The sequence below is a fragment of the Cyanistes caeruleus genome, chromosome 1 (assembly GCF_971803275.1).
Source record: "Cyanistes caeruleus chromosome 1, bCyaCae1.hap1.1, whole genome shotgun sequence".
NCBI classification, from domain to species: Eukaryota; Metazoa; Chordata; class Aves; order Passeriformes; family Paridae; genus Cyanistes; species Cyanistes caeruleus.
The window spans coordinates 128,322,615-128,339,059 of NC_141701.1; the positions used below are offsets into that span (position 1 = coordinate 128,322,615).

Genomic DNA, 16,445 nt, shown 5'->3' on the forward strand with positions numbered 1-16,445 from the left:
CCTAACTGAAGCTACCTGCAGGTTTCAGTGCTTGGTGCTGGATAAGGGAACTGTACAGTTATACAGCATCTTGTGCAATTTAGCTCCTAGAATTAAGTGAACAGAAATGCCTTAACATCCTTGTTTATTTATCAAGAGTTTTTAATTTGCTCTAGGCAGTTCTGCTAGCATCATCGATGATACACACCAAAAAAATTAACTTGTTTGCAGTTTTATTAGTAGTATACCTAAATCAGTCACCTTTTCTTCAGCTCTGTCAAAAAGATGAAGTAAAAAGGTCCAACACTAAAAGGCACATTAACCCTCATTTTGCAAATGGCTTTGCACAGATGAATGTTTACACCCACACATGGATGCCATCAAGCCAATAGGCCTTGGCACAATCCCAAGGGATCGACTGTGTGGCTCTAATTGCTACATGGGAACTGGAAAGCAGAAGAAGAAAAGATTTTTGACTTTCTGGACTGAAACAGGACAACAGAAATTGTCCTTACAGGAAACAGTTGCACTCTGAAATTTTCTTTTTAACAGTCATTTATGCAGATTTGATAAACACTATGCAAAATACACAGTGAGTGCAAATGCTGCTGGAAAGAAATAATAATCTAAAATCTTTTTCAGAAGTATAATTTTCTCTTGTTATTATTTTTATTTCCTTTATAATGTTCTCAGACTCAAAGAGAAGGATGTCATTATAAAACATGGTATTGCTGAACAACTGAATAATCAGTTAGTTTCCAGAAAGGTTACTCTAGTACAAAAAAAACCCAGTTCTTTTTTATTGCTATAGCAAATTTAATTTATTAACTAGCAACCGATTGTGAGATGTTTTCTTTTAAACTGATCATATTTTTTCCTTTCTAGACTATCTTCTAAGGAGAACTGCAACAATATGAAACAACACCTTTCTTTCTGTATGTAAAAACAACTTCTATTAAATACTTTTAAACAAATCAGGTTTTTTATAAATGTCAATAACGGAAAGTAGTGTAGGGATACTTTAACTTCACTGGTAAATAAAAAACCTAACTTCAACTTAATATTCAATCCAAATATAATTTTAAAACCTGAAAAAATGCATCAGAATTTTAAAACTAGCAATCTGCCATTCAGTCATTATGATACCCCTTAAAACATATGTTTAATTGAAGCTACAAAAGTTGTCACCTTCTTTCAATAGCAGCACTTAAGATTTTTACTCGAAACTTGGAATAAAGAATATATACCAAGACAAGATTTAGCTGAGCCACTGTGCTTCTAAATCAGCCTTTAATAAGGATGTTGACTTCTCCACCCACATAAAGATACGTCTTCAGATCTGATTTTGCATGAAGAAAAAAGCATCATGTATTAACCATATATTGATTCTTACCTTTGTCTTCAGCTTCTGAATTTCAGCTTCTGTAACTGCATGTTTGATTTGCAACTAGAATTGAAAATATAAAATAAACAAGTGAAGTCACAGAGAGTACTCCGGTATTTTTAAAGCCTGTGCTGCAAGTTGAATACCTTATTACGTAGCAGAAGGCCCCGAAGAGTGCTGCAGTGCAGTAGATTGTAAATTAAAATGTCTAGCTTGCAAAATGACTCAGTCTGTGCAACCTAATTAAAGATAGGATGCCGTCTAACCACTCATAATTTCAAATCAGAACATCCAATCTGTCTAGCAAAACTAAATGTCTTATGTTTAAAAAAAATAGATGTTATCCTGCTGGGCTTTGCTCTCCTCTGATGTGAATGTGAAATACGTCCCCGTGCTGTAAGTCCCACTGCACTGATTAAAGCAGGCACATTACAAATAAGCGAATATGGAAATAAGTGATTTAACAACTCAAGAAGTCAGGAAGACCTTGAGGGAAGATTCCACACATTTATTTCATGCAAGAAGAAAGGTAAACTGATGCTATCCTTCACCAATAGCTGGAGTTACTCTGCTCAAGCCAGCTAATCTCAAGTGAGAGTAGTTACACAGGGAAACTGTAAATAACAGCAACAGCATTCAAGCAACAAAGCGATTGCAAGCAGATTTACAGCCCAGCCAGTGTGCTAAAGTTGTAGTTACATCACCAAGCAGCCACAACAACAGGGGATTCGTACAGGGAAAGGGTGGGTGTGGAGGAGCTGGCATCCACCTCTCACCTGCTGTGGGATTTCTCCCATACTAACCTACATTAGTCTGTTCTGTGAACAGTCACTACTCTGAGTGTATTAGGCAATGTCCTGAAGCACCTTTAGTTTTACCACAAAGGTCTGCTATTCACAGGCTCCAGGAATGCTCTGAAGTACAAACTGAACCACAGCTTCAACAGCATAACCCTGATACAAATGGCAATGATCACACACATGTACCCAACACTGACCTGCTCCCCAATCCCTGCTGTACTATTTAAAGCAGGCAGCATGGAAAGGCCCCAAAACCTTACCCTGATCAGTGACTCGAGTACATTAGGTATGGTGCTGAGGGCAAGGGCAGAAAGTGAACTACAGCCTGAGCCAGCACTGCACTGGAGATAAGGCATCACCCATTATTTATGAATAGAAGGAACAGTTACAGAAAAACATGTTTTACATGCAGGTTATTTCTCCTACAAGACAAACATGAGCTTTTGGGAATAGTTTATACTGAGCTAATAGAGTATATGAGGTCGTTGTACTGAACCAGAAGCTAACACCTCTAGTAAAGCAATGGCTACATTCTTGAAGAACCAGCTGTTAGCAAGAATATGTGCAAATTAATCAAAGAAGTTCTTCCAGAAGAGAGGAATAATTTTCCAAGTAAGAGGAGCTGTCACTGAGCTGACCAGTACAAGTATCTCTGAAAAATTCTAAACTAATTTAGAAACTCCCTTTTCATGAAGTCTCTTGAATGCCCCTTCTTGTGACATAGGAAATAGACACTCTCAGATAGAGTTTGGATTGAAAGATCAGATTAAGACTTAATTAATCTACTGAATAAACATAGACCTTTAAGGTGGAGAATTCCTCAATTTATGCTGGACAGAACAAAAGAGACACTGATTCACCCTTATTATTACATACAAATAAACTCCAAATTGTTGCATAAATTACAATCTGCTCAGATGCAGATGGTTTTTAACAGTTATTTTTGTGCCCTCTGTTATTAAGTTAAAAAAATTAATACTGAGTACCCAGTCAGATCATTGAATCAGTACATGGTACAGCAGATCCCACTGAGGCAGAAGAAATAAGACACTTTTCTGCTTAAGAGAAAAATGTGTAGCTGGATATGTATGTTTTTTTAAAAGAAAGAACTGATTATACTCGTAGAATAGATGAGAAATATTAACACATTTATAGGTTAGACTAAACAACAGGCAAGGTCAACTCTGGCAAGAAAATCTGGACTCCATAGCTAAAATGTTTCAAGCAAGTTTACTAACAGGGGATCAGAAATCTTTATTCCATGTCCTATTTAATGCCAGACAAATTCTTGGCAGATACTATTTTGTGGTTTTTGGTTTTCTTTTTTTTTTCGGTTTCAGTCAATACAAAATTGTGAAGGCTTCACTTTAACGAAGACATTTTGAGTAATTTTTGGCACATTTCCTATTTAAACAGGTCTTGAAAAGCTGATTAATTTTCTACAAAACAATAAAACTGCTTATAAAAGGTTATTTTTAGAGAGAAAATGGATTGAATTCATCAAGACTGCAAAAGGTAGAACGGGATGAAAGTCTAGAAAATGTTAAAATATCCAAAGTACACTGGGAAGGAAAGTATGCAATAGGATCTAATAATCACCATGACAATTTTTACATAATCATTATATATTTTTTGCATATAATAATCATCCATTCTTCATATGTTTCATTAAAACATGAAATAATGAATTCCTACGTAAATGTCCCTTCTCCCTACAGATCTTGTCTCTCTTCAATCATCACAGCTAAAATAAAGTTTCTATCTCTTTCTCTCAAAGCAGTTAAGAAAAATCAGTCCTATTTTTCCTGCTTTACAGCCAGGAAAACAAGACTTTCGGAAGTACAGTGATTCACCCAGGAATGCCCATCTCTCTTCTGACTTTCATTTCAAAAGCAAGTCATTTACAATAAGAGTGCTCCCAGAGTATGGGAACACATTTTTTGTTGCAAAGACTGAATTCAATTAATTAGGTCAAACTATTATGCTTAAAGATTATGTCCTACCCAGTTGCCTAATACTTTCATTAATCTCTGGAGTAAGAACAAGAAAGAACAGTTATTCTTTAAATACAATTCCAGAAAACACTGTGTGGGCTTATGCAGTGTGATCATGAACAAGTCCTCTAGTGTTGAAAGAATTCAGGGCAAATACCAAGAAAAATACATGTACTCACTCAGCATCAGCCAACAAAACGCAGCTGTGCGCTCTTAAAGACAATCAGTGAAACAAAAGTAACTGCGTGGGCTGCTCAAAGAGTCCACTCTTGGGCAGGAGCATTTCATGTTTTCTTCTCAGGCTCTCATCTACACTTAAACTCGAGGATCCCCAAGTACCTTCCTCTGCTCTCTAAAACAGCATTCTAAGGCCATCACAGAAGACAGAGCTGCAAATAACTTCTAATCAGTCTGGACAAGCTCAAGTGTGGCAATAGCCTGAGTTTATGGAAACTGCATTCAAGCACAGATTTAAAGATAATTTATTTAAAGGTGAGTTTTTTTGCCCATCACTGCATCTGTGTTTTGCACAGCCTTGGAAAACTCACTGGCACACAGAGAATGGTAGCAAATTCTCACCATCTTGAGACTGTATTTCTATGTATGATGCAAAGTACTAGAAAATGAAGTAAAATGTTCTCCTAATTTGTGTAAGAGACTGAAACTCAACATATGGAGTGAGAAAATTTTAAGTAATGTAAAAAACTTTCAGGAACCAACAATGAATAACAGTAGGCACCCAGTGGCTGCAAGGGCTATCAGCAGGAAAGATTGGTTACTCATTGACTGATTACTTTCCACACATGACTTTCACTAGAGGGTAGTGTGTGTATATAAACAATATATTTACACAAGATAAAATATCTGGTTTGAGTGAAGGCAAGAGGATAAGTGGAGAAGGATAAAAGAGGAGTCCTGGTATTTTAAAACTCCTATCTGGTCCCAGATAGGTCCAGATAGGATCAACCAGCAGGTTCTGCTGCTTAAATCTCTTATGAGGTTCTGGCTACTTTCAACTCTTTCATCCTCCTGTGTTAAAAAAAAAAAACATAAAAAAAAAGAAAATTCTTTATTGCCATCACTCAGCCCATGACTGTACAATTCAGTACATCCATTGTTTCTTATCTTTATTTGCATGAGAATTCAGGAAAGCTTAAAAAGAAGCCATATCAAAATCACAGCCTAAAATACAGAAGAAATGTCCCTTTGTACCTTGGTATGTAAAATTATATTAATTCAATGACCACAATGAACACCAGAGTTAGTACAGGTGGATGCTGTACTCCCTAACCATAAACTTGGTATGGTTTTGGTAAAATTTTGAAAAAAAAACATCTTGAAGTATGACTGCTTCTCCAATAGAGCATCTTCCTAAACACATGGCCAGACACATGACATGGCTACACACTGATGAGTTACTGTGTAATGGTACAGGATGAATTTCACATGTCTCCCTTCACTGAAATTTAACATCTGCTTTGGTTTTCCCAATCACCTTATATTGGCATCTCACAAAACCAAAGCAAACCAAAGCAAACCAAAATATCTCCAAAGGACAGTTCTACTTCTTTAGAGCAAAACCTTTTGAGTCATTTCAAAGTACTAAGCATACAAAAAGCTAAAAACCACCCCAGTTTTCAAGAAAAAAATCTCAAGCACTGAGCACTGAGATAACTAGAAATCTGGTTCAGTGACGTATTTCAGGAGTATTTTCTGACATGTAACTTACTTCTTTGAATTTGTGAGCAAGTTTGCTGGTGTCCACGTCACTGGGTGAGAACATGTCATCATTTTCAGGGAGATCGAACACTTCAATAGCCATGTCACCTCCTGGAAGGACAGGTCCCATGTCTTCATCTTCTTCATCTGTAGCATATTCCCCTGTCTTAATTTTATAGTATTTAAGAAATTCCAGTTATCATCTTATTATGTAGAGACTATTCAAAGAGTAATTAAGATACTGTGAAATCACAGCATTCTGCATACAAAAAAGGTTATCTTTGTCTTTAGCTATACCTCCAGTACTGATGAATTCTACCAGACAAAATATAACTCCACACTCGTACTTCAGTACATTAAGAGAGAAAACAGTGTCTTAAGCACTAATAACTCAGTTCTCAAGCATTACTGGCTCAGTATTTTGATGGTTTCATCCTGTTCAAAGTGAGCCCTCTTTTGTATTGGAAGAACTCTCCAAATTTATTTCAGATTTAACAAGGAATCTTTTCCAAAAAGAAACAAAAGTAGAATATTATCAACAGGATCTTGATTAGTCATAAGTAAAGTCATCTGGATGAAGTAATTATCCAGTGATATTCCATGTTGAATTTGAAAATTCACTGGTTTGTTCTTTATAAACAAATTAATGATAGAAAAGTCACACCCACACAGGAAGACAACAGTAGGAAAAAGAAACTGAGTGTCAGAGACAAGTTCAGAATCTGAAGCCAGAGTATACTCAGTTTCCACCCTGAATAAGGAGCTGCTTTGAACCAGTTTTGAACAATAAAAGTGGGTGTTTCTTGGGCTGGTAAACCGTGAGATGCAAACAATTTGCTGACAAAACAGAATTTTGAAAAATTGTAAGCTGCAATCAGTATCTCAAGAACAAACCAAATAAAACAATAATACTGAAAAGAAAAAGCTTGCAGTATTGAACCCCAAGCTGCCTCCCCAGTCTTTTGCACACATGTCTGTGCTCATCTCTCCCTGTCCCTGAGGTGAATGGCACCACCTCACTCCTGCGGGGCTCCGTCTGGAAGCTGGAGAACAGCGCGTACGGATCACAAACAGCCTGCTGGCTGGGCAGATAATGCAAACACATTATAAAGCCAACACTTCCCCCAGGCCCACATCTGGATTTATAAGGCTTGGGACTAAATAAATACATGGAAAAGGAAGGGCGGGGGGACCAGTGCAGTCTTTTTCATGTTTATACAGTAACACCACTCAAATTTTGACAAAACTATTCAAAGTTTTTCTTCATGAGCTTTCAGTTCCTGAGACGAAGAAACATAAAACTATTATTAGAAGTCTATTCCCCATAGTGATAAAATGGTCTATTAGTGCAATTTTTTGACAAAAGGACTTTTCAAAACAAGAGGTAAGAACTCAGATGTTTGAACAACAGTTCAAACCTCAGCTTCCTACCTTAATTCAGTTTCTCAGCTGTTGTTTAGGCTTATGTGAATTTCTCTCAACTAAAAAGCAGTGCATGCAAGATGTTGATTCTAATTGTGCAGGTACACACAGACACTACACAGAATTATAGAATGACTAGGTTAAATTTAGTAATGATCTTTAAAGACCATGAAAAACCTACATTCTTCTTTTTTTAAACAACCAAATTTTAAAAAACAAAGCCAAAACACATAGAAAGCATAAAATAGTTTAGTAAAATTTTATGATGTTGAGAGAACTACTAAAAGATGGTAAGTTACCAACATGCACATCCATGCTTTAAAACAGTCACTGTAAAGCAAGGCACTTTTTTGGTGAGGTATTGCTGCCTCTGTAAATAATAACATATACTCCAATGAAATAAGGAGTAACCATTTATTTTATATACTTCATACCTATTAAGCATATATGCCTAAGAATCTCAACAGCCTTCTATAAAAAAAGCTAACAGCTGCTTTTGCTTCTTCTTTCCTTATTTAAGAGAAGCAAACAAAACACAGTTCGTCTCACTGGAGTTTTCAGGCATGTAAGCATTATAGCTAAACAAAACAACACCTGAATTTGTCATTCTGTATGTCTACATCTCATGCACATACAAAATAAATCTTCTGTTAGACTACACTTGTAGTAACTTCTGTTTCTAATTTATTGTCCCTGGCTATGTGCAGTAGCTGTCTGAAGTGAAAATTTGGCTACTAAGTCTCCTGGCTCTTTCCAGGAACATGTAATGCCACCTTCACACACCATCAGGGCAACCAGAAGCAGAAAGACTAACTCTTAAAATCACACTGAGATTACAGAGAAATTAATTTTTGTGGGGACAAAATACTAACAGTCCATGTACTTTCCATTTTGCAGCCATTATCCCTGAAATAAATAAGGTAATACACAACTGTAATTTCTGCATTAAAAAAAAATAAAAAATCCTGACAGGTCCATTAGTGGTGGCAAGGAAATCTCATGAAGCACACAAAGAGGGGGCAGAAACAGGATCATTAACCAGTAAACTCAAGCCCTGCTTATGTAAAAAACCTGCAGATCTGGCTCAGCTACATGTGCATTTCAAAGTAATATATTAATATAAACTACATTTACCAATTTTGGCAAAGGAATAAAACAGATGAATTTAGTTAAAACTGCTTTCTTCAAAGACTTAAGCTAAGAAGTACTGAATACAAGAAGAAAAATGAACACACATGAAGAAGCAAATTATTTGGGAAAAATTCAAGAGCAGACAATATTCTACTGGCCTCAGGAGCTAGAGTGTTTGAAGAGGAACATCAGGCAGCTAAAAATGAACATAAAGGAAAATCTTGCTTCAAATTGCACATAATGAGTGTCAATGAGCACAGTCGTTTTTGCTTCAATTAATGAAAAAAGTAGCTGTCAAAGCAAAGCACAGCTCAAGTAAACAAGGCACCAGGATGACAAGAACACATCACAGAACACAGAAATAAATGGGACTTTTGCTTTTGTCTTCAAAATAAAGGGATTTCATCTTACAGTCACATGAAAAACAAATTACAGGTTCAAAAGAACCAATATGTACATTGAGGGAATATGCATCATAAACACAAAACATACTTTCCTTGAAAAAAATTCTCTCTGCTGACTTTTGTTCCACATGAAACTATCAGAAGGTAGTTGTTCAGACTCTGTGCCAGCCAGCTAGAATGTGAAATTCATTATTTTACAAAGAGCAGGAAGGCACAGAAAAAAAAGTCATATTACTTCAAATAACAGTAATTTATTATTATTACCTCACAGGTAATAATAATAAAGAGTTAAGAGGTAAGAGTAAGAGTGAGGTAAGAGTTGTCATTGTAACTCCCTGAGGTTCCCTGCAATCGATTTTGTTTCCTCAGCTGGCAACAGCAATAATATTTTTTACTCCATAGTCAATGAAAACTTACATGCCACTGAAGGAAAATCTGTGCTGGTGAGCAAAATTCATCCAGGTAAAAGCCCTGTTTCTCATTTCAGTAGCACCTAGGGCTTAAGCTTGTCCCATCCAAAGCAATAGCTCCTGATATTAGCCGTTCCATTTTGCTATATGCTATCACAGCTAATAACATGAAATTATCAACATGAGCTGCAATTTTCCACTTCTAAAGGGAAAATGTGTTACTTGCATTGTTTAACTGCCTTAACAGTAAATTTCTGATATGTGCCTAACATTCCCAACCAGAAAGAAGGAGCTGCAGCACCAGCCAGGATAATGCAGACAGATCTTCCCCAAATCAGCATAACAAAGGCTGCATCAAGCTACACCTTTTGTTCCTGCTGAAACACTCCCATAATCAGGGAACCATTTGAAGAACTATAAAAATAATTCAAGCCCATCTCTTAATTTGATTTTTTCTTTTGATGGTTTAATTCTTTCAAAAGAGTGAAGAAAAACATAATGGTACAGTATTAATCATTGCTTTTCCAGGAGTGCATCATATTAATGATGTTGGAAAAAATGTACTCTCTGAAAGATTTGGTTTAGCAAATATACTCTGGGTGTTAGATATTCAAGTACATTGCCTTTTTGGTTTTTTTGAGTGTGTCAAGATTTTCTTCAATGGTTCTAAATGTTGCTTTGCTCTTAGCATGTCCTAATTAATGAGATTTTAAAATGAAAAAAATATTCACTTGACTATTAGTTATATTAAAATAGATTAAAACATCACTTGCATTAATGTACTTGTCTCTGGTCACAGAGTGAACAGAATCCTGCAACGTATTACTCATTTCACATTTTGCATCACCCCATGCAACCTTCTGGGAAACAGGTCATCTGCCTTAAGTGACTTTTGTCATTTGCTGCAGAACATGAAGAAGATAATAATTAATTTGAACGAAGTTCAAATCAAAATTCCAAGAAATATCAGAATTTGACTCATGTGCACACAACAGTATGTTAACACAGGGAATTCAAAAGGTTTTGGTTAAGGATGCAGATTCAGGTCCTACTTAGCACACTAAGTAGGAAATACAAAGACAGTGCCTACTTCAAAGCCTTTGAGTTTTATTTTCTGACAGGATTCTACAAATTAAAAGGATATGGGATTTTAGGAAGCTAGACAAACTTGATGAGCAAACTCTGCAGTAGTCTATCTAGAGGCAACATACTCTCCCAGCTTAATGTGATTAGCACAGACTCACTAGGAAATGCCAGTGCTGCCTACTGTATGTAACACTTAAGAAATAGCTGATACTACTGGCTCAAGTGCTTGACTTGTGGGAGCTCAACAACAAATTGTGAGCTGATGCACACTTATCCTGTTAGTCTTTGCATGGACTCCACTGTGAACATCCATTTTCTTTTCATGTTCATCAGTTTTGCACAAGGGCTTTCTGTTTCTATGCAAAAACTTAAGTGAAGGAGCATCTGAAAGCATCCTGCAACCCTGTGATGACCTGCAGCCCATGGTAACAGCACATCCTGAAAATGCAGGGATGCAGGGCATTTATACAGTAAATGATGAGTTTCCAGTTTACTTACACAGTAAATAATATGTGTTTTAGAAACACTATGTATTACTGTGAATCTTCCCCAAAAAATAGCTGTAAGGCAACATTCCTTCAAGGCAATGGAATGAGAAGGTAGTAGGCTAACACTACTTTCTAAATTTAACACTAAATTTAGCATCTCTAAATTTAGTATCTAACTCAAGTCCACTGCCCACTAGCTGGCAGAAATCAAATCTGTCTCAAAATACTGCTTTTTGAAAGAACTTGGTTCCTTCTAAAATACCTACATACTCCTTGGGCTGTGAAGACTGGCAGAAGTTCCAACACAGAGGAAATCCAGCCAGCTGGTGACACAGCAAGATAAAACACCAGAATTTGCACATGCCTGGCAGACATTCTCTTCCTGTGATTTAACCAGCTCTAACAAACACAAGTCATATGCCATGACTCCAGGACTCAAACAAGACCACTGACTGCTCTGAAAAACTTAAAATGTTATTGCTGGCCTTGTGGTAAAGTCTCTGAGCCTCAGAATCTGGCAGTCTCAAGATCATTTTCTTGTTTATTCATGCAGCACCGTACCTGGAGATTCATGTTACCATATTTTAAATGGTGTAGGAAAATGAACAGGATGGCTTGACAGCTCTGAGACTGAGCAACTCATGTATAATTCTGTGCTGCCTCAGTACCAAACTCCTTACACTGGCAATCCAAATAGTCCTGAAATCCATGCAGTCAGTCACTATTCCTTTGATGGAATGGACTCAAAAGGGTGGTAGTAGTTTTTGTATACTTACAGATATTCATTCAGCCCGTGGAAACTGAGATTTTCTTGCCCAAAAGGTGCTCTGCTGACCAGGACCAAAGAATGCAGGGCTGGTGGTGGTGTCTGGCAGCAATACAAACTCAGCCAGACTGGTCCACACAGACCAAGGTAAGCTCAAAGAAGTAATACTTGTATTTGACAATAAATGGAGCAGAAGTGCTTGTGGTGACCAAAAGTGTCTTTGAACTGTGGCTAATGTGCATTAGATCACAGTTTACATCGTGTCAATGGTCTGGGAATGGTGCAAGTTATCTGAGTAGACCTGGATGGCATAGTCAGGTGGCTAAAAAAATAATAATATTCAGTATTACTGCAGATATTCAATAAAATCTGTTTCTGGTAAGTCTCTTAATTAAGAAAGGGAATATCCTACACTGCATACCTTAGTAACTAAACCCCTGCATTTATTCTTAAAATGTTTACCACCCATGCCCCAAATATATACATGGCATCAAGTAGGAAATGGGTAAGACCTTCAACAATCTCAATGTAGTTTCTAAGAACTGCATTTATTCTCAGGCCTAACTCCTTCTCCTTCCAAAAGAGATAATTGATGAGACCATCTGGATCTCCCCTGGTACATGCCTTTCCCTTTCTTCCTCAGTTCCTCATATATAACACAAAACTCCTCTGCACTCCAAAGGCCATTGCCAAAAAACATGTCATAGTCACAGAGATGGTCACCATCCTCAGCGTAGTGTTAGAATAAGGAAAGATACCCTTAATTCTCTTAATTCTGGAAAAATCTGGGAAAAACTTAACCAATTTTATTTTCTCTCTATGATACAAAGGTACTACCAACAGAAAACAGTTTGTGAATTTAATATCTTCTGTGAAAAATTTCTGCAGTGAACAGGACTTAAGAGTTTGTAACCACCAAATTGCAAGGACAAGACACATCACAAAAAGTACCTGATACCTACTCATACCTGTCCTCTTTCAGTACTGAGAAACACCTGAATGGCCATCAGTGTGACACTGTCACCATCAGCACCTTGACAGCAACAATCCCTACTGAAGGCTGAAGTACTACCAGCATCAGTATTGACCAGTATGGCTTTAACAACATCTTCTTTACAGACAGATCTTGAGTAATGCCACCTGTGTGGTGCATGAAGGTAAGAAATACAAACATTTGACATTTTTTTGCAGGTGGATGTTTCCTACAGATAAAAGGTGTAATGCATCAATCACTCACGCAGGTCACACAGCCACACACCCTTCTATGTGCAAGTACACAGTGAGAAATCATCAGGCTTACTTAGGACACACCTCTCTTGTCTGTGTTAAAGCAACCTGACCATGCTCACCATAATATGGTACTGACAGTCTTTGAACCTTGACATCTACAGCACACTGTGATAACTTGTGAGAGGTCTCCTTTCCCAAAGGCTAGCTGTTCTCTCTTGTTTTTGAAGAGATTGTAACAGAGCTCCTTCAAGAAAGTTCTCTGAAATTTCATTGCAGACTAAAGAGAAGTTATGAGACTTGCATGTTTCTGTAGCTGGAGGAGGGAACAGAGAGGATATGGATTTTTCTATCCTTCATGGTCTCCCACAGGCACACATACATATGCATGTATGTTCTTATTCATACAAGTTAGGCATGTCCTTGTGACAGGATTAATTCTAAGATATATTGAAATATTTATATTCTTAGTATCAGTGGAAATTACAGTAAGTGAAAGCATTACTGGGGACAGACAGGATTTTTACTTAGTCTACTGGGACATTTCCAATTGCTCTGACATACTGCTATGTCAACAGTGTGTTTCGAAATCTGAGTATATCCTGATTTTATGTCAAGAGTATTTTTTTTCTAAGAAGAAAAACTAACCTGAAATAAATGCATATCATGAATTCTCTATCTCCCCTTATCTACTGTTCCCTTACACAAATAAAACCAAAGAACAACTGGCCCAGGATGAAAACACACTAATACATGGAGTCTAGCATTTCAAATTAATATTACTCAAGATGATGTGAAATGATGACAGTATGCTTGGACTATATGGAAGCAGTTTGTTACAAAACCCAGCAGCTGATTTAGGGAGTAACATAGACAGCAGTAGTCTCTGAAAAAGCTCTCAAAGTAATCTTTCCAAGTATCTTGGTATTTAGGCATAGTAGGAATTTCATGAGAAGGGAAAGAAATTATGAAAATTTTGCTGCACAATGTTGTTACTTTCAAAACCTTTATATTGGGACATCAGACGCTAATTATAAGCACGAATATACACTTCAGACAAGGCAGGCTAATTCTCTATCCTGAGGAATATCTGTTGACACAGAAACAAAATTACAGTGTGAGGAAGGAAGGGTCTTACCCAGAATTTCAGAAAACATTCTGACTTCAGAAGAATATCAATTCTTCTCGGAAAAAACCCCAACTTCCTCAACCCCTCTAAAAGCTGAAAGGCAACTTTTACCATTTTCAAAAAACTTGAACATTTCAGTGCACAACCAAACAAACTTTACTGCCTTATTTCAGAAAGGTACATGCTTTCAAGGAAGAGGAATGCTTACAGAAGCATCAACACACTTGATATTTACTCTTCTGGAACACAACAAATACTTTAAATTCATGACAAAAAGTTTTTCTTTAAATTTGTTCTTCAATTAAGATTCATCATCAAAATCTGTAAAAATCATCAGCAAAGATAATGGAAAGGTCCAAAAGTTGACCTCTAAGTGATAAGTAAAAAAAAAGGAATTAGGAACAGAAAACAGAACATTGAAAAACACCAAACAGTGAAACACTGGACAGTCTGTTACCTCATCATCATCTGCATCATACTGTGCATAATGCTGCTCCAGCAGCTCTCTCTGGCGTCGTTCTTGTTCTAGAGTTTGGCTAATCAGCTGCGCAACCTCACTCACTTGTCCCGGTTTTTCTCGTCCAATTACAAACCTATACAAAACATTAGTGAAAAAATATTACTCCTACAGTTTACTGAAGTTCCAGGTTGGTAGCCTTTTCCTCCAAAGACGCGTAGTTTTGATTGTTGCAAATGTGATCTGTGGATGAGATTTGTCACAAGGGCACTGTGGGCAGGAATAGGAGTGATCAGACCGTGAGACGTCTCGTCCCATGGCAGGAGGTGCAAAATAGAAGGGACCATTACTTCCACATTACTTGGAAGTTTCCACTCCAAGTTTCAGTGAAGTATAACCACTTCCCTTCCCTTTAGAGCCATGTGTTTTCCAGGAGGCTACAGAAGACCAGACTGTTATGGATGCACAGTAAGAGCACAGGCGCACTTACGGCAGCTTATAGTGAAAGGAACGTAACTCCTTCCCACCCTGACTTAGAATTACCTTCCATTTCTGAGCCTTTATATTTGCCTTCCTCCAGTCTAGAAAACAGAATCTATTTCCACATTTTAAAATCTGACAGACGCTATTTGCTTAATTTTAGGCTGCATTTAAATCTGTCTTTTATTTCATGAACTTCTGTTGCTAAGGAACATTTTCTCCCCTGTTAGCTACTGCAGAACACTGGGCGCACACTTCCTTGGCTTGACAAAACACAAGGGAAGTGCCTCTTTCTCAGTTGAGACTTCCAAGAATGCTTCTCAGTCTTGCTTTCAGCAACCAGAACTCTGAATTGAGTTTGTAACTCCCCGCTTTTTCTTTTCAGCACAGTGGCATAACCACATTCAGATATGTTGCTATCTCCAGAACAAATCATAAACACCCATTACAGAGTATCAACACACTGTGAACTACTGAACAAAAGCACAATTTAAAGATGTCAAGCTGAAGAATTATTTTCTCAGAAGGCTAGAAAGATAATTAGGTAATTACACATGAAAGCAGTATTATGTAGAGCTGAAAAGCATAATAAGGTGACACTGAGATACTGGATATGGTAAATTATTTGTTTCCACAACATTTGGCTCAAATGATGAATTTCATTTATTATTTGAATGAGAGGCAGAAATGTGCATTATATCCCATGTATGGAATTTTTTTTCATTAGTACTGCCTATCATTGTTAAAATCCCTTGGGATTTGTCATCCAAGTGTAAGCCAACGTCCCAGGAGTGGATGCCCCTAGGTCCATTTCCTATGACAAATAACTTTTCAGAGTCTATGAAGTCAGGCACTACAGAAAGGACCACAATTTGGAGATTATTTCAACATCATCAAAATATCCAAGCTACTCATTACTTCCAAAAGGATAAGAAAGGTGAGAATGAGTGACTCCATTTGAAATGATGGCAGAAGGTGCTCTGAAAATAATATGCAAAAAAGTGTCTTAGCTTAAAAACATCAATAGCAAATACAGCAGAAACCAGAAGAGAAACAAGGCAGTAACATCAGCATCTTAATACTGATCAAAACAGATCACAGTTTGGCACTCATATCCCCCGTCACAAAATACAACATTAGATCCCAGTAATGATAAAGACCTTGGTCTGAAAGAAGAAGAATATTTCTTCATGGCCCCCACACTTCGTCTGTTCTGCATACTGACTCACAGACAGATTCTGTTTCCTCTAAATTTTGATTTTAGAGCCAAGTATTAAAAAGACTAAACCAGTCATGTTTTCAGACTCAACTGGGAGGAACAATGAACTTTTAAAATTACTAAAGGAAGTAAAAAAGGATTTAACTCATATCTGCTACTTATTTGTCTCCTCTAATGTAAAAAAAACCAGTTTAAAGTAAATATGGAAAAAATAATTCTATTTAAAAAAAAAAACATTTAAAGCAAAATTATGCATGAGTATATTACTTACACATAGTAGAGAAAGCAAGACATTTGTAAACACGTGAGGGAAATCCTCAATGTGTGAAGTTATGAAACCACACAAAGTG

At 37.0% G+C, this 16,445-nt stretch overlaps 1 protein-coding gene across 8 annotated transcripts in view; it reads right to left on the reverse strand.

Moving 5' to 3' along the window:
* Positions 1-16,445, reverse strand: part of PPP1R9A (protein phosphatase 1 regulatory subunit 9A) — a 134,478-nt gene that overhangs the window by 27,655 nt on the left and 90,378 nt on the right. For all 8 annotated transcript variants that reach the window (XM_086856993.1, XM_086856975.1, XM_086857014.1 and 5 more), the window contains exons 6-8: positions 14,397-14,532; positions 5,887-6,042; positions 1,373-1,426 (exon numbers count right to left, since the gene is read on the reverse strand). In XM_086856993.1, coding sequence (XP_086713119.1) covers positions 1,373-1,426; positions 5,887-6,042; positions 14,397-14,532 — 346 coding nt within the window. The remainder of the gene's footprint in view (positions 1-1,372; positions 1,427-5,886; positions 6,043-14,396; positions 14,533-16,445) is intronic.